The following is a 20459-nucleotide window of genomic DNA, read 5'->3' on the forward strand; positions in this document are numbered from 1 at the left end:
AGAAAAACCGTAAATGCGTTGTTATGGAAATAGAAATATAAACCATTATATATTGGTTCCATAACAACGCTTTTGCGGCTTTTTTAATTACTTGATTTATTTAAATAATAAGAAAACTCACTTTTGTAATAGTCCTCATAATATGCGATTACTTGAGGAAAACCATATAAGGCATGCTTTGAGAACAATTAAAAAATTTCCGCTGTGAATGTAAAATGTATAATTTATAAACTCTTGTCCTCCAAATTTGTTTATTATGTACACGTATATATTGAATTAGTGTACATCTGTGTCTTTCGGCGAGAAAGAACGGTTCGACACAATTATTGTTCTAAAACTAGTTTTTTATGTGCCTATAGCAATAATTGTGTTGAACTGTCCTTTCTTGCCGAATGATGCAGATGTACTCTAAATCAATATATGTATACATATATAATAGACAAATTTTAGTGGGAAGAGTTGATAAATTATACATTTTACGTAGACAGTGAGAACTTTTTATTTGTTCTCAAAGCATGCGTTATAATGTTTTCCTCATGTATACTCATTATTTGGGGAATATTACAAAAGCGAGCGCAGTTTTCTTATCATTTAGATGAGTCAAGTCGTTGAAAAAAGCCGTAAGAGTTTTATTATTGAAATAACATATTGTCGTTGTTTATAATTTTTTCCCCAAAACTTTTCTATGCGATTAGAACAATAAAAGTGTCCAACTGTTTTTTCTTGCCGAATAACGCAGATGTACACTAAATTAATATATACATGTATATAATGAATGAATATTTGGGGAAATAGTTGATAAATTATACATTTTACGAACACAGTGAAAATTTTTTATTTGTCCTCAAAGCATGCGTTATAAGGTTTTCCTCAAATAATCGCATACTATGAGGACTTACAAAAGTGAGTTTTTATACCATTTAAATGAATCAAGTAGTTGAGAAAAACTGTAAATGCGTTGTTATGGAAATAGAAATATAAACCATTATATATTGGTTCCATAACAACGCTTTTGCGGCTTTTTTAATTACTTGATTTATTTAAATAATAAGAAAACTCACTTTTGTAATAGTCCTCATAATATGCGATTACTTGAGGAAAACCATATAACGCATGCTTTGAGAACAATTAAACAATTTCCGCTGTGAATGTGAAATGTATAATTTATCAACTCCTGCCCTCCAAATTTGTTTATTATGTACATGTATATATTGAATTAGTGTACATCTGTATCTTTCGGCGAGAAAAAACGGTCCGACACAATTATTGTTCTAAAACTAGTTTTCCATGTGTCTACAGCAATAATTGTGTTGAACTGTCTTTTCTTGCAGAATGACGCAGATGTACACTACAAATCAATATATATATATGTATATAATGAACAAATTTTAGTGGGAGGAGTTGATAAATTATACATTTTACGTAGACAGTGAGAACTTTTTATTTGTCCTCAAAGCATGTGTTATAATGTTTTCCTCAAGTATTCGCATAATTTGAGGACTATTATAAAAGCGAGCGCAGTTTTCTTATCCTTTAAACGAAACAAGTCGTTGAATAAAGCTATAAAAGTTTTGTTATTGAAATAACAACATATAGACGTTGTTTATAATTTTTTTCATAACACTTCTCTGTGCGCCTAGAACACTAAACGTGTTCAACTGTTTTTTTTCATCGAATGACGCAGATGTACACTATTTTAATATATACATGTACATATATAACGAATGAATATTTTGGGAAAGAGTTGGTAAATTATATTTTACATACACAGTGGGAATATTTTTTATTTGTCTTCAAAGCATGCGTTATAAGGTTTTCTTTAAGTAATCGCATAATTTAAGGATTATGAGGCACCTCTACTGACGGAGTATTTGCGGGATGCCAGAGGCGAAAGCTTCTCCTCCCCCTCCCGTGTACGCGTGTGTGTGCCCCTCTGAATGCTGGATTTTGTCTAATAATATTTTATATACATAAATTTTATTTAGGAAGATAATAGATTAGAAATGCAGCAAATATAATTTATTCGAGATGATATAGAGATGTCGCTTTACTTGCAATTTTATTGTCGACAAATCCGGAAATATAAACAAAGGGCTGACAAAGATGCACGGTTCGGAACTTATAACGGCCTGCCAGAGATCGCTATCGCCAACGCACCGCTTTGATCCTGCCGCCGAATAGATCGTTGCCGCGACGCGGACACATTAAAGAAAATACAGAAGCATTAAAGTTTCCTACATTTAAATACATTTTTCAGTTTTATGAATTATGTGTCCAATACATTTAGTCTTTAAGCGTAAACCTAAATTGGCTAGATGGCAATACCGCTACGTCCTGAATTTTACAAAGTGGGAGTGAAACCAAGCAATAGGAGATCACCCTGCGTTAATAGATACAGGGTTTCAAACAGTCTATTAACGCGGGGCTTCACTATATCGAAAGAAACTGCAAGAGCGTTATGTAAATAACAACATATATTCGTTGTTTGTACATTTCTTCCTATACTTCTGTATGCGGCTAGAACGATAAGTGTATTGGATCTTTCTCGCCGAATGACGTAGATGTACACTAATTCAATATATACATTTGTTTAGTAAACAGATGTTTGGAAAACAGTTGTTAAATTACTATCGAATCGTGTCGATAATGGGGGAGGGGGATGAATACCAATTTTAACTGAATATCGTACATCTAACATCGGATAGTTTGGACACAGTGATTTCTATAAGAATTTAATTCGCGAGCACCTGCGTTAATCGGCCTTCATTATTTTACCTAAACTTTTTAAGAAAATAGATCTACTAGAGTAAGATTGATTTTACTCTTTGAAGGGGTGGGATATTAATCCCCCTCCCCTAAAATTCACCAATGTGTTAAATCACATTTTACATATCTGGATATTTATTTGACCACAAAGCATGCGTTATAAGGATTTCTTCAAGTAATCGCATAATATGAAGACTATTGTAGATGTTTAAAAATTAGTGTATTACCCGAATTATCTAAATAAGTGAAGAGAGAGAGATAGAGAGAGAGAGCAGACTAAACTTTAAGTAAAAGACTACTATTTTACGGTATGTCACGGTTTACCATTACTTAATTTTTCACGAATTTTTATTCTAGAATTTTATTATAATTGTTATATGGGTGTTATAAACATTAAAAATGACCTAAAATTTGAATCATTTTAGCACACCCTACATATACATATAATAGATAAATTAGTCTTTCAAGTATGTGATTACTTTAAGGATGATCTTCAATTTAAGTGCATGTTTTAAGGACAATTTAAATACTTCCATTGTATATATGAATCGCATAATTCGGGAACTGTCCTCGAAATATTCATTTATTATGTATGTAGTTGTCCTCGAAGTATACCATTAATATATGGAACACCTCAAATTTAAACGCATGCTTTGAGGACAAGATAAATATTCTTCTATAAATTTCTTTTTATATATAAAATGTATGATTCAAGGACAGTCCTCGATGTATTCGCTTATTATATATATAATACTGCCCCCAAAACATGCATTGTGTATAAAAAATTTATTAACTTCATAATTATTCTTTTATATAGAATTTAATTGCTTGGATTATCCTATTATAGTTGTATTACACACGATTACGCTAAAAAAGAAGTATGTCTCAAACTATGCGTTTGACATATATATATATATATATATAGATATGTAACGGACCGTACTTCTTACGCGGACTTTTTAGCTCGCCGGGATCGGGTGTAGGAAAGGTCCCTGAGACAATAGACTTGTTTCTTTTAACTCAAAAAACTTATAATATATTTTAACTCAAATGTATTTACAAGTATGTACAAGAAATCTTTAGAGAACGTGTCTCTCGATAGAAACAGCTGTTCGCCGGTCGCGTGTGTGTATTTGATGACGGTCGCGGTGTGCAGCGGGCAATGCCCCGAGACGAGAGGCTCGAGCTTCGTGGCGCGGCGAGGTGCGCGGTGCGGCGGACGGTAATTGCCGGTGCCCGAGATCAGAGGTGCGCGGTACGAGACGCGAGACGGATCGTGTTTTGACGTTTCGGCGTTACATGTACAGAGTTTAACAGCGTGCTGGAATAGCGGCGTCGATCCCGAGAATTCTCGGGGAAAACGAAGAACACTCCACCTCGAGGCAGAGAACGCTCTACCCTAAGCACTGGTTTCGCAGCTTCTCTTGGTCGTATTCTGGCGGAATCAGAGTACCAGGATACGGTCGGATCGAGAAGTGTAGCAGCCTCCACCGGAGCGGCCTTTTATACCCGCCCGGGTGGAGGATCGGAGATCCTCGTGGATCTTCGGTTTTCCCTGTGCTCGCTCTCTCCCAAGGAGACTGGGAGAGCACGGCGAAAAACGCGGAGCGGAGACGATGGTCGTCTTGATGCTCTTTTTATGTGGCGATTAGGACGGGCCGGTGCCCGTTTTGCGGCCCGGCAGGTGTCCGGCCGGGCCGTGCGCGGTCGGTGATGCCGGCGGACGGAAGGTTCGTTACATTTTAATAAAAATATCAAATTAAGATATAGTAATAATGAATGTATACAGGCATCTAGAATCATATACACTAAATTATTTGCTACAAAAAGTTAACCTCAAAGATCAACACTTTTAATACTTATAATAGGTCCATTAGACTACAGTGTCTATTGCGGATATTGGTTCCAATATACACAAAGACAGTGCAAGGAAAATAATAGTCAAAGCCATAGGCGACACTAACATAATTATACTCAACGATGGAGCTTCGACACTACTTTACGTCCCCAGGCTTCAGAAAATCTATCATTGATTTAGCACTGGCGTCGCCTAGAATAGCCAATAAATGCAATTTTGAAACAGAAGATGACTGCTGGACAATGACTATTATTCTATTATCATTAATATCGAAGGTAGTATCAATCTCAAAAGTAGATTCAACTATAAACTTTCATTAAAATCTCAACACCTCAAGCAACTAATCATTAATTTAGCTTGACAACTTTTCTCAATAGTAAGCCAAGCGTTAAAAGATGATTTCAGTTTTGAAATATACAACACACTTGTCGAAAACATAAAAAATCATAATCGGCGGGCAATGCCCTGAGGTGGCAAGCCGAGCTTCGTGACGCGGTGAGACGTGCGGCGCGGCGGACGGTAATTGCCGGAGCCTCGAGTTCGGTGGTACGCGGTATGAGACGTGAAGCGCGGTGTGTTTTGACGTATCGCGCGGTGATTTCGGATTTTGTCGTGACTCAGGAACGCCGGCGTCGATCTCAAGAATTCTAGAGGGAGGCGGAGAACACTCCATCCCGTTGTGTTCGAGCCGGTTAATTAGGTGTTAAGGAAGATCCGTAGCCAAGAACTCTCGGCGAAGGCAGAGACGCTCTACCCTCTGCTACGGGATCGTAACTGGGAGTCTTAGATGCAAGCGGTACCAAGAGCTCTTGATTAAGGCAGAGAACACTCTACCCTAATTACCGTGTCGCAGGAAGTTTCTCTTGGTCGTATTCTGGTCGGGAGTGGAGTATTAGTATACGGTCGGATCGAGAAGTGTCGCAGCCTCCACCGGAGCGGCTTTTTATACCCGCCCGGGTGGAGAATCAGAGATCCTCGTGGATCTTCGTTTTTCCCCATGCTTGATCCCTTTTGTGGAGGCTGGATGAGCAGCGGGGAAATACGCGGAGTGGAGACGAAGATCGTTTCGACGCGTGTGACAAAGATTAGGACGGGCCAGTGCCCATTTTGCGGCCCGACGGGTGTTCGGCCGAACCGTGCGCGGTCGATGATGCCGGCGGACGGGAGGTTTGTTACTATATATATATATATATATATATATATATATATATATATATATATATAAACTACTGAACAAAATTAAAGGCACAAAAGTTTGAAATAGCGCCAAGTTTGTAAAAGTTGAACAAAAAATCTGAATTTTTTGTGTGATGTAGCCTGAAATGCCGACTTGACCCCTGCAAAGTATCTTCGCTGTAGGTCCAATAGTTTCAGAGTTGCCCTTCGAAGCAACGTCCTGTAAAATAAAAGTTATAAAGTTGCAGTTTGGAAGATACAAGGCAATTTGATACGGAAAACCGCCCGGAAAAAATCAGAAATGGATTATGTTGGTTCTGTAAATGTCCCCTTGGAATATCCTTAGTGCTTCCTGACACTCCTATCCCTTTTCAATTCTGATTCGCAACTCCTTCGTTCTAACAGTGGAGACAGCGTTTTGTGTCGCGTCCGTCTATCCGAGGACAACTCTTTAACACCGCTCGATTTTAAAACTGTTAAATTTCAATTTCCCACCCTTCTATGACCCCTACTATCTCACAAGGACGGGTTGAACAACCACTCCTAACACTAATCAGCGCTCGCAGGTGCCTTCATGCGTCTGAAAAATTTGGAAATGGGCTAAATCGCACCCGTAAATATTTCTGGTATTCCTCCCTGACCACGCATGAAATCCACCCCTTTCATTTTCTACCTGCTACTTCTTTAATCGGACAGCAAGTCGCGGTTGCGCCAGGCTACAAGTGATCGCTTCAGAGCACAACTTGCATTCGAGACCAAAAAATTCGTTGTTCTCCAGCCATGTTGTTTTCATCCCCTCTTTGTATTAGTTTCCTTTCCTCCTTAGATTTTCTCTATGTGCATCTTTCTTTGTTTTCATGCCTCTTCCAGCTGACTCTTCATCTGCATTCTCTTTGTTTCTGATTGCCTTTTTCGTTTCCTCTGAAAAACACATTACTTTTCCGTGTACTCTTTCATATCTCCTCCATACTTATTGTTTATGGGACAGCGAAACATTGTTAAAGCAAAACAAAAAAATTGAAAACACAAATTTAATGCTCTAAAGCAATGCGTCTGTATAAAAAACAAAGCAAATGAGAAACAAAACATGACTCACAAAATGCATGTTGCCGACAAGGAAAAGAGCGGTTTCGGTGGACAAAAAAGGTAATATTTCATTTAACACCAAGAAAAATAAAGAGAATGTAAAAAATAAAGAGCCTGGAGGATAATAGATGGGTTAAGATATGCTGGAGAGAAAAGGAAAAGGAAGGTTGGCAGGACTTGTATGGTATTGAGAGAGAGAAATATTATAATAGAAAACGGTTGGAGCACGAGGGCAATAGATACGCTAGGAATAGAGGATAGGAGAAATTTTACTAAGGTATTGGAGAGTAGAGATAGTGATGTACAAAGGCAAGAGGAAGATACAGGGCGCGTTTAGCAGTAGGCGCAATAGGCGCGCGCCTAGGGCCCCCAACTCTTCGGGGCCCCCAAATGTTCTATCGAAATTGCAAAATCGGGTACTGCTCCTCCCTGCAAAATGATATTTTGTATATCTTTTGGTAGAAGGATTTGCCATTTTATGCTAAATTGAGATCATTTTTGGGGATTTATTTTGTAGTAACTTCCGGTAATACAAGACTTTTGCAGCCCCGTAATTAACTATGTGTGCTTTCCAGCAAGCGACACAGTGTCCATTAGTGCGAGAAAGAATTTATCAGTGTGTCTGACTCACACTAGTGTTACACTGTGTCTTGCTGGAAAGCACACTAATTTCTTCGTCGGTGCGCTTTTAAATATTCAAACTTTCTTTGAGACGATGGGAGAATGGCGCGCTGCCGCCAATTAACGGCGAAGCGCAATGCGTATGCATCCGAAAATCGGGGAATTCCGAACGTCAAGCGCTGCGCTGCGCTTTTGTTTTCTGCTCGCCGCTCGTAACCAAGCAAAAGATACGCATGTTGATGAGCTGTCGTTACATATTTGTTAGACATATCGTTTCCAGTTTTATACACACTGAAAGGATATTTGATATTTTGATTAATATCTCTTATATTCAGCGTCTTCCACTGCAGGCCAGAAGAGAAGGTAAATAAAAATATACATTTTAATTCTGAGCTATTTTACGATTATTGATAAATTATTTACAAGCGAGGATTTTCCGACGAGCCTGAGCGAGTTGGTTAGTATTTATTTTTTCTTTTATTTTGTAGTTTAATTACATTCGTTCTTTACGATTACTGATAAATTAATTACAAACAAGCATTTTCTGACGAGCCTGAGCGAGTTGGTTAGTACTTATTTCTCTTTTCATTTTGTAGTCTAATCATACTTGTTCACGTCAAGACAAAACAATGAAACATATCTACGAATCTGGTTCATCAAAGCGAAAAAAGCGAAACGAAAGAGAAAATAATGCTCTTTCCCAAAGAAACTCTTTGCAAACATTTTTGAAGAGAGCGAAGAAGTCACCAAATCATGACGCTCCCAGTCATTCAATTCTTAGAATAAACGAAAAGCCTCAGTCCGAGAAGTTTGTCGAAATCGGCGTCGCATCAACTTCTACAGGTTTTTATACAACACAGTCACCGAGTCACGAAGGTTCTAATGATACAATCCTTAAAATAAACGAAGAGTCTCAGTCTCAGAAGTTTGTCGAGGTCAGTGTCACGTCAACTTCAACAGATTTTTCAAAGGGTGTAATTCCTGCTACAAACGAAGCTCAGTCCACGATCGTAGGCGTCGAAGGTACAACTTCAAGTTCTTCAGCTATTGGTTCTTCTATTAACTTATCGGACATCGCTAATTGGCCGGAAGTATTATCCAATGAAATTATAAACCAAATTTTAGATGAAAAGCCAAAACATTTTGGAAATTCCTTTAATGCCAAGACAGAATTCAAAGATCGCAGCCGGACGTACTATCGCCATTTATCGTCGAATAATTTTTATCTTGAGAAGACAAATGGCACTAAAAAAAAAGAGAGAGTGGTTAATTTTTAGTGAAACTACTGCAAGTGTATATTGTTACATTTGCAAGCTGTTTAGTAAATAAAAAACTCAATTTTCCATGCAAGGTTGCTCCAATTGGAAAAACATATTATAAGTTCTAAAATTTCCCATCATGAAAATTCGCATGATCACAAACAAGCCATGTTAATCTTTTGTAAGAGGTCAAATGCAAAAGGACGTATTGATTCTGAACTCGTCAAGCAAGTGGGTGTAGAAAGAGAATATTAGCGAAACGTTTTAAAAAGAGTTGTTGCAACGGTAAAATTTCTCTCTTCGCAAGGATTGGCATTCCGTGGTCATCGAAAAAACGATGAAAATTATAATAGTTGCTTGAAATATTTGGCGGAATTTGATCCATTTTTGGACAATCACATTAAGAAAAACGCTAATCGAGGACAAGGACCCGTCAGTTATCTGTCGAATACAGTATGTGAATTTATCTAAATAATGGGAAACAGCCTGAGAAATTCATTTATCGAAGAAATAAAAGCGGCTACTTACTTTTCTCTAATCGTAGATTCGATTCCTGATATTAGTCATACCGACCAGCTTACAATTGTCCTTCGTTATGTACTTCCAGGTGGATTTATAAAGGAACGATTTTTGTCGTTCATCGATATTTACGAGCATACTGCGTTAAATTTAAATAATGTTATTCTCAAAAAGCTAAACGAATGGGATATTGATATTACCAAATGTCGAAGGCAAAGCTACGATAATGCGTCAAATATGTCTAGGAAGTATGCTGGACTGCAGACTCTAATCAAAAAGCATAGCCTCACTCCAGAATACATTCCATGCTCGAGTCACAGCTTAAACTTAGTTGGCAATGCAGCTGCAGAATTCTCATTTGCTGCAATTTTGTACTTCAATTTTGTACAAAAAGTATACGTTTAGTTTTTTGCTTCGACACACAGATGGAATATTTTTACAAATAACTTAGCTAAACATGGCTGTTCTGTTAAGAATATTTCAGACACCAGATGATCTGCCCAAGCAGATGCAGTTCATGCTTTATATATAAGTTATAATGATATCAAGAACGCATTTATTCAAGTCGGCGAAGACCCGAAACAAAAACCCATAATCAGGATAGAAGTAAAAGCTCTTGCCAAAAGAATGAATTGTTATGAAACCGCACTTATGACAGTAATGTGGAATAAGTTGCTTCAACGCATTAATTCAACAAGCAAAACATTACAAAATCCGGAATTATGCTTATCTGCTGGAGTAGGACTATTGAAATCCTTGAAAAAATTTGTTACAGAGCAAGTAAGAAGCGATTTTAAAAGTATTGAAACAGAAGCTGCGCAGATCGACGATTGTAGTTACCAAGATAAAGATAAAGGGAGTCGCAAAAAGAAAAGAAAGGCACGCTTTGACGAAAGCAGTACAGATGAAATTCTATGTGGACGGGAAAATTTCATTGTAAATGCAATCAACACGATTTGCGACAAATTGATTGTGGAACTGAATTACAGAATTAAAGCGTATGGAGATGTATATAGTCGGTTTGGATTGTTTCACGGCAATGCTTTTGAGGACGATGCTGATTCCATAATCTCTGCTATCATAACCAAATACAAGGAGGATATCAACTACGACATGTTTCGAGACGAGATGCTGCAGTTTCTTAGTTTCGCAAAAGAAGAAGGCGCGAAATCTCCTTTAGAAATGTATAAAATAATTTCACGCGGTTTGCAGTCTACATTTCCAAACGTGGAGACCATTTTGCGAATTTCTTTAACAATTCCGATCAGTAACGCATCGGGGGAACGTACTTTTTCTGCTCTCAAAAGAGTGAAGAATTATTTGGGGAACTCTATCAGCCAAGATCGATTGACTAACTTGGCGATCCTCTGCATAGAATCTGCGGAAACTAAAAAACTTCACTTTGATAAAGAAATAGAAACATTCGCAAAAATAAAATCTCGTAAAAAATTATTATAAATATAAAAAATAAAAGTACTGTTTTTTACTTTGCAGATTTATTTCTATTATTATTATTTATTTCGATTCATTAATTTTTTATTTATTTATTTATTCACAGAATGCAAAAAATATTTCTAGCGCTAGGGGCCCCCAAATCATTTTACGCCTAGGGGCCTCAAGGGACCTAAACGCGCCCCTGGCAAAATAGCAGGCTTAGAAACGCGAGATACAATATAAGATATGAAAAAGATAATAGAGATAGAGTAGGACGGGAACCTAAATATTTAAGTAGGCAAAGTTTAGAGAAGAAGAGAAACGGTAAAGGGATCAGAGCACTAATGAGACTGAAGTGTGATAACATGAAAAAAAATAACAAATACTGGTTAGAGGAAGATAGGAGATTATGTGTATTCTGTAGGGAAGGTAAAGACGAATTAGATCATTTCATAGAAGAATGTGAGATTACGAATATATGGTTCAGCGATCTAGGGGTAAATAAAAACAAAAGACTGAATTTAAGACTGATATTAAGCAAGTTTTGGAAAGAAAAAGAAAAGATAGAGAAAGAAGTTAAGAAAAATGAGAATTATTGCTTAGAAATTAGAGAATAGGAAGAGCAGTTTGAGAGAGTAAAACAAAGGACAGTATTATACAATAGAACTGCTATGATATAAAATCACACCGTTTGTATTATAGATATTATTGATATTATTAGTGGCAGTATTAGTATTGATATTATTATTATTTGCATTATTTGCATTAGCGTTTAGTATTAGTATTAGGGTCATCACTATTGTTTCTTAGCTCCCCCTCAGAGTAACGTTTATTATTGCTGTAATGTGTAGTTTATTTCATTTTATTGTATTATTATTGTTTGGACACCCGCCTAGCTCTATATGTTTATATATATATATATATATATATATATATATATATATAGTTTATATGTTTATATTTTTTGATTCTATATTTTATATTTTATACACTGCTTTACATGCTCACATAAATAGTTTATGATTAGATTATAACAGGAATTAAAAGTCAAAGTTTATGTCAAGTTAATTTACATGTGTAATTAAGTATAAGATAAGTATTACGATTCAGTATTTAGTATTTAGTATAACTACTAAGAGGTTTGGTATGGAAACTTAGATATTGTCGAAGGATTAGATAGAGCAAATAACGGATAGGAGGATGGATGAATAGAAGGATGAATGGATTAGATTTTTTGTAAACCAAGTCCCCTTCTTGGCTAATAATGCTGAAGTGAATAAAGATTATTATTATTATTATTATTATTATTATTATTATTATTATTATTATTATTATTATTATTATTATTATTGTAAAGTGTAATTACTTTTAAAAGACATTTATTTTTCTAATATTTTTCATTTTTCTTCACTTTATCCATTTAATTCGTTTATTTATTATTTCGTATGTTTTTTTATCAGTTTATTTTTTTGCTTATTTAATCTTTTACTTTTTCATTAATTAAAAAAAATATAATTTAAAAAAAAACATACATTAAAAAATCTCCAACATCAGCCGTATGTAAACCGTAGCTCAACGCTCTACTCCTTGAGCCATATTGACTTCGCGTTACTGACGGTTATAATGTTGCATAACGAAAAGTATCTATCTTTAACTACTTATAATTCATCTTCTAAGGCTCATTCGCTAATTTGGTGAAGCGCTGCGTGTAGTGTCCCTCTAGTAAAATTGTGAACGCAGAGAAAGTAGTAGCCTCGATAGTTTTCTTGAGTATGATTTTTTTTAGCTTTTTATTGCAACAGCCTCTAATTTTTTCGCCATCTCAATATTTGCTTTCGTCTCCTTTTAGAAACCAACATCTAGCCTGAAGGGCTTTTTTCTTGGTGGTCGGAAATTTAAGACTTTGCCTACCGAAAGGTATAGTCACGAACATTGGATGTTACATTAGCTTCTTTGTCGGACTTCACAGTCAAACAATATATGAAGTCGCAGCGCGACTGATGGTATTTTTACCATTCTTTGGTTATATAACTGTCTGCGCTGAGTCCCGAGTAATTTTTGAGATTTTTGATACAACAATTAGAGCACTTAATCTTAATGAAAAGATATAAATCTTCATTAACTGTATTTGCTCAGCGGTCTCTCTTATTTCCCAAAACAAGATCGGAATTACTTTTTGATAAGATGATTCTATAAAAGAGTAGGTGTCCTTAAATCACCCCCTTCCATTATATGTAATTATCTTTAAAATTCCCCCAGTTACCAAATAAATTAGCTACTCCTTTTCCGTATGATTTCCGCACTCTGGAGAGCATCTGAAAAAAGCTGATCCTATTTCTCACTCTAGGTTCAAAATTGGATCAAGACTTCAATGCCCAGACACCCACAATCTCGTTTCTCTTTCACCTCGTTCGTGGAAAACAAAAGTCTATGTATCTTTAATTTAGTATATGGGGGGATTGTCGGTTGGGTTTGGCATCGTAATGAACAAAAGGCCCCTTAAAATATAACAATACATGCTCGTATATTTAATCTTTTTGGTACAACTGTAAATGAGTCAGTTTGTATTTAATATGATCTTGAGGTAGCCCCGAAAGATGGTTCGTTCCGGTTGTCGTCTGCCGTAAACCTCAGTCTTGAAAGATAGTTTGTACTGGTGGTGGAAGGATTAGGCGGCACCCAAAGGTGCCTGAAGGCGGTTAGAACTTCCTTTATTCGTCGCTGTCGCTTCCGAACAGCTCACGGAAGATTTCCCGCTTCCTCTTGAGTATGGCGCGGGGAATATGTTTCCCGGGCGTACGGGGGAGCGCACGAGGCGTTTTAGGAGCTTCCGACGAAATCGGCGAAGCGGCTGTGATAGCCTTCGAAGTGGTCTGCGTGCCTCTGGTGGTTAGGTCCGACAAGATCTGTGGCCCGGTCGCGGTCTGCGTTGGTCGGCTGATGGTGATCGCAGAACCGGAAGTAGCAGTCTGCGTCGTTCGGCTGGCAGCTCCGCGTCTTACCGTCTGCATGGCCCTGGTGACCGGGTGATAGCGTTGAGGTCCTCTCGGCTGGAGTCGTGGGTCCCTCGGCTTCTCCGTGGAGAACGCTATTTTTATGAGCCGCCACGGGATGACAGTTTCTCTCGCTGGTGGATTCTCGGGCTCCAAAGGCTTCGACGGTTTCTTGATATTCGGTCGCACCGGATTGATCCGAAAACCACGGTGGCCGAGTTGGCGACGGCGAGGCAGGATGCCGGGTTGTGTCTCCCGGAAGAGATCCTGGAAGTACCGGAGCTCACTTGTGCCGAATATCAAGACGCCAAGGCCCTGAGGTACTTCTTATGAAAAATAGAAGCTGCTGATATAGGCCCTTCAGTGAGCTTGCTATACCGCGTATGAAGCTTAGCTTGATCCTTCGTCGTGAGTGGTCTCCTTATGTAAACCATAAGTTGTCATCTTACTCTCGAGTTTGAGGCGCCGCGCTATCGCCTAGTGGCGGTCGCGCGCACTACTCGCGGTCGCCGGGGCCGCTGACCCGGCTGCGGACGCTGCGCGCGCGCGCGCATCGCGCTGTGGCGTGCCCCCACATAGTAAAACATTATTTGAGTGTGACCAAGGATTGTCAAGCACCTTCGAAAGACGCATTTTTTATCTTTCTCACAAAGTCCCATTGTTCTTAGAATTGTAATTGAAGCTCAGAGAGAAATTAGCATTTAACTTTAAGTCTATGTTTATTACAATTGCTGCACTCTACCAGTGTGTGATTCAAGACTGTCGAAACGATACTGAGCTCGGCGAGAAGTTGAATTCTTTGCTTCGAAGAAGAATTAGAGTACAAGACGTCGTGATATATTAGTAAGTGTAAAAACGGAAAGGGGCGAGCGAAAGTAAGAGACAAAGCGAAATAAATAGAGCTGATGTAAGCAAGCAGTAGTATCTAGTTTAAAGACAATATATTGAAGATTTTGATTTTGTTTAAACACTTCCGCCCGATACGGGATTAAGGGGTTACACCAACCTAGACGGTCGAAAAACAGGCCTAACTTTGATATTTTATTCCTCCTAAACGGGTAGTGGGAATTAAATAAAATTTTGGGTGATTATTGACTTATGTTTCGACAATAAAAAAAAATTTTTTTTATTAAACAATGGCGACGGAAAGCAGAAATATGGCCGCCGACACACATTGAGGTTTGGAAAAACGCATTTTGCGGTGACCACTGTCCCGTCTAAACGATCCATCTGAAACAAAAAAACAAAATGGTGTTTTTAAGTTAACAGTAGTGGTTTGTCGGTGACGATCGCCGATTGTCGATTTTATCGTTTGTTACAAAATGGCGATGAGTTGAAGTTAAAATTAAAGAAAAAACGAAAAATTTTTGTCTTTTTCATTTTTTTAATTTTTAATGAAGACCGATTAAAAAAAAAATAGATCGTCACCGACAAAAGAATGTTTCTGAGAGTATTGTGTAAAAATTTGAAAACGATCTATCGATTAGTTTTTGAGATCTGGTGGTCACCGACTTTGAAAACCATGTTTTGAGAAAAACGCGTTTAAAGTTTCAAGTTTAGTTTTACTATTGTTAATAGCCGAATTTTGCACTTTACCTCTAGTCGACAATTCTGGGGCCATATAAGATTCCTTCCACATCAATAACAGCAGCGCTTTGTGAAGACTTTTGTTGACAGCGAGCAATCCTTTCTTCGCGCGTCGCCTTCTGCGCTCGTACTTCGGCCACATTGATGCGCGCTCGGTCTTGATTTTCGCAATATGCAGCACAATTCTTTTATTATCATTAATAAATATGCGGCAGCATCTTCATTAAATGTGTATGCAGCAATATTTGCAGCAATTTGCACAACGTGTGCACCGCTGTGCTGCACTTTTGGCGCTATGCGCCAAATCAGTTTGTTCAAACTTTCGTTAACGTTTTGCGTAAATCCACCGACGCATTTCTCCAGTAAATTATCACTAGAAAGTTGTTTTCAAATATTGGACGAATGGCTTTAATCACATCATCGTCCAGTGGCGATTTATGTTGATATTACTCCAATTCGATCACTCGAACGCTCGATCCCGTTTTACTCAACTCTCTGTAATTTCGGCATTTTTTCAGATATCAACATAAAACTTTCAGGATATATTCTCGAAACTTGAAGCTTCAAGAAAATATAATTAAAAAAAAATCGAATTTTTTTTTCCGCTAGGTTGGTGTAACCCCTTAAGAAGCAATGCCAAAAAATTCAACTATAATTAAGTGATTTAAGTATAAGCATTGACAATGCAATTAGAGTTTATCACGAATGTAAGAGGCAAGGGGGTAAGCAATGACCGTTAACAAATGATTAAAGAATATTATTTTAAATGAGTGACAATGAGTTTAGCCATGAGATGTGTTTAAGATATTAAGTTATATTGCGACCGGCAGCGGGCACAGTTTAACAATAGGTTATTTGAATGTTGAATTGGCTATGCAGATGGTAACGACTCGAATAAGACTGTCCGATTCTGCGTGAGTCTGTTTAACGCGAGCCATCTCGATGGGGTTCATCCTTGAGGAAGACCAGCGATCCAATGAAAATCTGTTGCAACTTAGAAATGCCTTGCAACCGTTATAGATACTCCTGCGACCATCGCTTCCAGAAGTGATTTTTGAGATGAAGTGCTGCTAGAAGATTAAATCATCACTCGACTCGGGTGGAGGCTAGCATAGTACTGATCTCTTCTTCGCTCTTGTGAGGCGACAGTGAACTTACGGCGTAATCCAGTCGCGCGTGCGTGGAAGCGCTCCCTTTTTTTCCTTTCAAGTCTCTAAGCTATTGATGGAAAGCGTTAACAGAAGCATGACTGCATAATTCCATCCGGACAAAATACACGAGCTTATGCTATGAATTATTTCAAATCGAATTTCTTTCAGGTGAGTCCGTTTGATTCTATAATTATGTGTACGTAATAGTTTCGCATATAGAAGCAAAAATAATTTCTTGATAAAAATATAATTAATTTAAGTTAAACAAATAATATGTTTCAGCGAGCTCTTTTTATTCATAAGAAAGTGTATTTTATTTATGAAAGAATACGCCACGTAGCGGTGGGTAGTGGAAATAATACCATCTTAAGTTAAAATATATTCTACACAAACCTATTTATTAATAATGTAAGTTAACATTTCTAATTGAGGACAGCATTTCATTTTTTCTGTGTTAATAAACTTTAATCGTTAATAATTTAAAAACTATTACAGTCTTGACATTTCCGTATTACGGTTGTCTTAGAATATTCCAAAAAATCGGCTCTTGAAAGGACAGTTTTGGGTCCGATAGTTTTGGGACATCCCATATTTTATATATATACATATATCTATATATATACATATGTAATAAATATATATTTATATATGTATTTTTATAATACTATTATAATTTTATTACAATACAAAATAATATATTCCGTTATTTTTCATTATAATGTATAATATATAATTCGCTTTTATTTTATTTTTTGTGTTAGAAATATAAGAGAATTACTTATATATTTATTCACAAAGATTTGGTTTAAGCTGTTTTTTCTTATGTATTTACAATTAAATTAATAAATTACATTAACAATATTTCGAAATTTTTATTAAATTAGTTATTCTGATAAATTAATTAAACTAGTATTAAATAAATTTTATATCTTGCGGCTAGTATACTTATGCATTTTATTTTTCTGGTGAGTTTGTTCCTAATCGAATCACAGGTATTCGACAGCATTTGGGCAATGAATGTGCAGTATTACTGTCGTTGATCATCGTTATCGCAGATTGTGTTAGTGCAGAAGAATTGTGTCACGTTAGGGAACCGCCGTGGACTCTCATGTGCCTGTTGAGATTACCGCTCTGACTGAATCTAAGCAGACATAATTTACACTGATACGGTTTCTCACCAGAGTGTATACGCAAATGCTTAGTAAGCGTCGAGCTATCGGAGAATGCTTTCTTGCAGAATCGACACCTAGAAAAGTAGAGAAATGAAAAAATTAGCGATTTATATTAATAAATTAATGTTTTATGATAATTTAAGCATAGATTATATACTATTATCCCCAATATTCAGTTTATTAGTAATATTATTGTGTAGGAAGCTTCAAATAAATTCAAACAGGAAATCGGGTGAATGTGATGTAGATAAATAAAGAGCCTTTAATAATGCGTACAGTGCATAGATACAAATCAAAATAGAAATAATATATCTTACAGTGAATATGATCGAACTCAGGAGATGCACTTAGCAACAAAGCGACATAGCTGTATTTGCTCTTTGGTACGTTTGCGTGGTAAAAACAATATTGAGGATATGGAGCCATCTATACTTATATAACTAGATGTATGCAATTAAATAGAAACCAAAGATATAATTTTAATGAATGATAAATTTGTTTAAGCAGAGAGGATAACTAACTATTATTACAATATATACTAATAGATATGCTTTCTGACTGAAATCAAAATTTGAGTTGTTAGAGAAATTATTTGTAGCTTTTTGTAAATCTTATAGATGTTTCTAAACAATATCTTCTAAACAATATATTAATTGCTTGTCAATTTAATTAAAATTATGCGATCTAGTTTCATGTAGTGTGTTTTAAGATCAACAAAAATGCGGCGTGCAGTTTATATAAATTGGAAATAATAACAATCACAGAAAAATTATTCGACATTAAGATTCGATATAAACAATTCCACTTTTTCTTCATACTTTTTTAGATTATTTTAGAATGTTTTAAATTATTTTAGATAATTAAAAAGATTTATTTATTGCACGTTTTGTACTTCGCACTGTAACCACTAAATAAAGTAGCGAAAGACGTTGCGAAAGGCTTTGTCTTTCAAAACGCAAAACAAGGAATGTGCCATGCTCACGGAAGTCCCAAATAACTTCCGTGAGCTTACAAAATCTCAATACGAAACAGCCCAGAAGCAGTTTTGTATCGTCCTATAAATCACGAGACACGGTAGTGTCTGCGTAGCGCAAGACCGCCCGTGTATCTTTACGCAAGAGGATATGACTTGCGAGCATCCGAAATTATCAGGTCTCAATAACAGCTAAACCAATCATGTTCTAACTAGGTTAAATCGAAAGCTTGGATTTGATTAATATAAAAAATTGTTTTTATTTTTTTCTACGTGCTCTACGAACGGGGATATCGCGACGCAAAGTCCAAAATGTAAATTTTTCATAAGATACGTCGTCGTCGCCTTTTGTCGAGTACATAAATTCAACATTAGAGTGCTTTAAGATTTATCTATGACCTCTTATAAAATATATACTGCATATTGGTATGATGATAAATTGCTGTCATTCGTGGTATGATTGCTTTGCAAGAGTAAAAAATAAATAAATATCAAGTAATATATCTATAAATCGTACGATTAATAATAATCCATTATAAGACAAGTTGTGTAGACCTAAGAAGTACGCGTTTTATGTTTTATCATCCTTTTTTCGCGTGATTGATTGATGAGTCGAGTCCGCGACGAATTTCACAGCGATGATGTGACAGTTAGTGGTTAATGACGCGCGCAAGGTTAGTAGCAAGTCAGTTTTATGTTTCTGTACGTATATATTATAGCGTGAAGGGAAATACGGCTGTGCCGAATTTGGAAATTATTATAACGTATTGTGCGTTATATAATCAGGTAACCACTGGTCAACAAAATTAGTGCATACGAAAATTTATGTCAAAATTTTGCATAATTTCAAATAAGTATAACACCGCAAAAAATTACCGCATTTTTATTTTCCAAAAACCAATTTAAAGCTTAAACTCTCTAGTTTTGAATGAATTTAAGCGATTTCAATTATCTTTTTTTTTTCGAAATGACACAATGGTAAAGCTTGACCCGTCAGAATAAAAAATTTTACGCAACTTTGTTACACCTGTTGTGCAAAAAATCACGAAAACTTTCTGTTACTTGCACCTTACAGGGGATTTTTTCCTTTTATTTTGTGGAGTCTTTGTGTGGTTCATTGCTGTGCAGTTTTTTTTGACCGAGTTATTGAGATTTTAAGAAGGAATAGTCATTTCGATTTTCATCGCTTATTACTTGTGAATAGATAAACGTACAGCGCTCTGCAAAAAAAACAATGGAAAACTGAAAGTGCACTTTCGAATGTTAATTGATAAGTTAGGAAAAGCTCTTAGGCAAATTTGGCACAAAATTACACAGGACATTAACCCATTGGCTGTGTAAGAGAATTTTTCTATTTGGATCAAAAGTGTGTCAAAAAAAAGTTCATCGGATTATTATGAACTTGATACCCTTGTATTTTTGAGGTCTCTGAATCCGAATATGATGTCAGATTTACAAAATTCAAAATGGCGGGTCCAATATGGCGGATCAAAATAACAAAGAATAGATAGAATTTTATTATTATTTTGAAGTTATTTAGATCTCTGAATCTAAATTTAACATTAGAATTAGTATATTTAAAATAGTTAATAAAAAAGAAATTTTACCATTTTGGATCTGCCGATTCCACATTTGATCAAAATAAATCAATAAGTACATCCTGACACTAGAGCTCCCATAATTGCATCCGCCATTTTTGAATTTGGATGTCATATTCAGATTCAGAAACCCCAAAAACATAAGGGTACCAAATTTTATAAAAATCAGTCCATTTTTTGTAACTTTGATCCGCCATATTGGATCTGCCATTTTAAATTTTGTATATCTGATTTTGGATTCGTAATCAGCGATCCCAAAAACCCCC

At 36.3% G+C, this 20459-nt stretch overlaps 1 protein-coding gene and 1 long non-coding RNA gene across 4 annotated transcripts in view; one reads left to right on the forward strand and one right to left on the reverse strand.

Moving 5' to 3' along the window:
- Positions 1-15638: 15638 nt before the first annotated feature.
- Positions 15639-17311, forward strand: LOC118645048. The gene is made up of 2 exons (XR_004962815.1): positions 15639-16618; positions 16733-17311. It is a non-coding gene; the product is annotated as an uncharacterized LOC118645048 (long non-coding RNA).
- The window catches only part of LOC105832134 (protein glass), a 199620-nt gene continuing 196054 nt past the window's right edge, over positions 16894-20459 (reverse strand). For all 3 annotated transcript variants that reach the window (XM_036285324.1, XM_036285322.1, XM_036285321.1), the window contains exon 8: positions 16894-17696. In XM_036285324.1, the coding sequence (XP_036141217.1) occupies positions 17531-17696 (166 nt within the window). In that variant the 3' untranslated portion in view covers positions 16894-17530. The remainder of the gene's footprint in view (positions 17697-20459) is intronic.

The sequence above is a fragment of the Monomorium pharaonis genome, chromosome 4 (genome assembly GCF_013373865.1).
Source record: "Monomorium pharaonis isolate MP-MQ-018 chromosome 4, ASM1337386v2, whole genome shotgun sequence".
Lineage (NCBI taxonomy): Eukaryota > Metazoa > Arthropoda > Insecta > Hymenoptera > Formicidae > Monomorium > Monomorium pharaonis.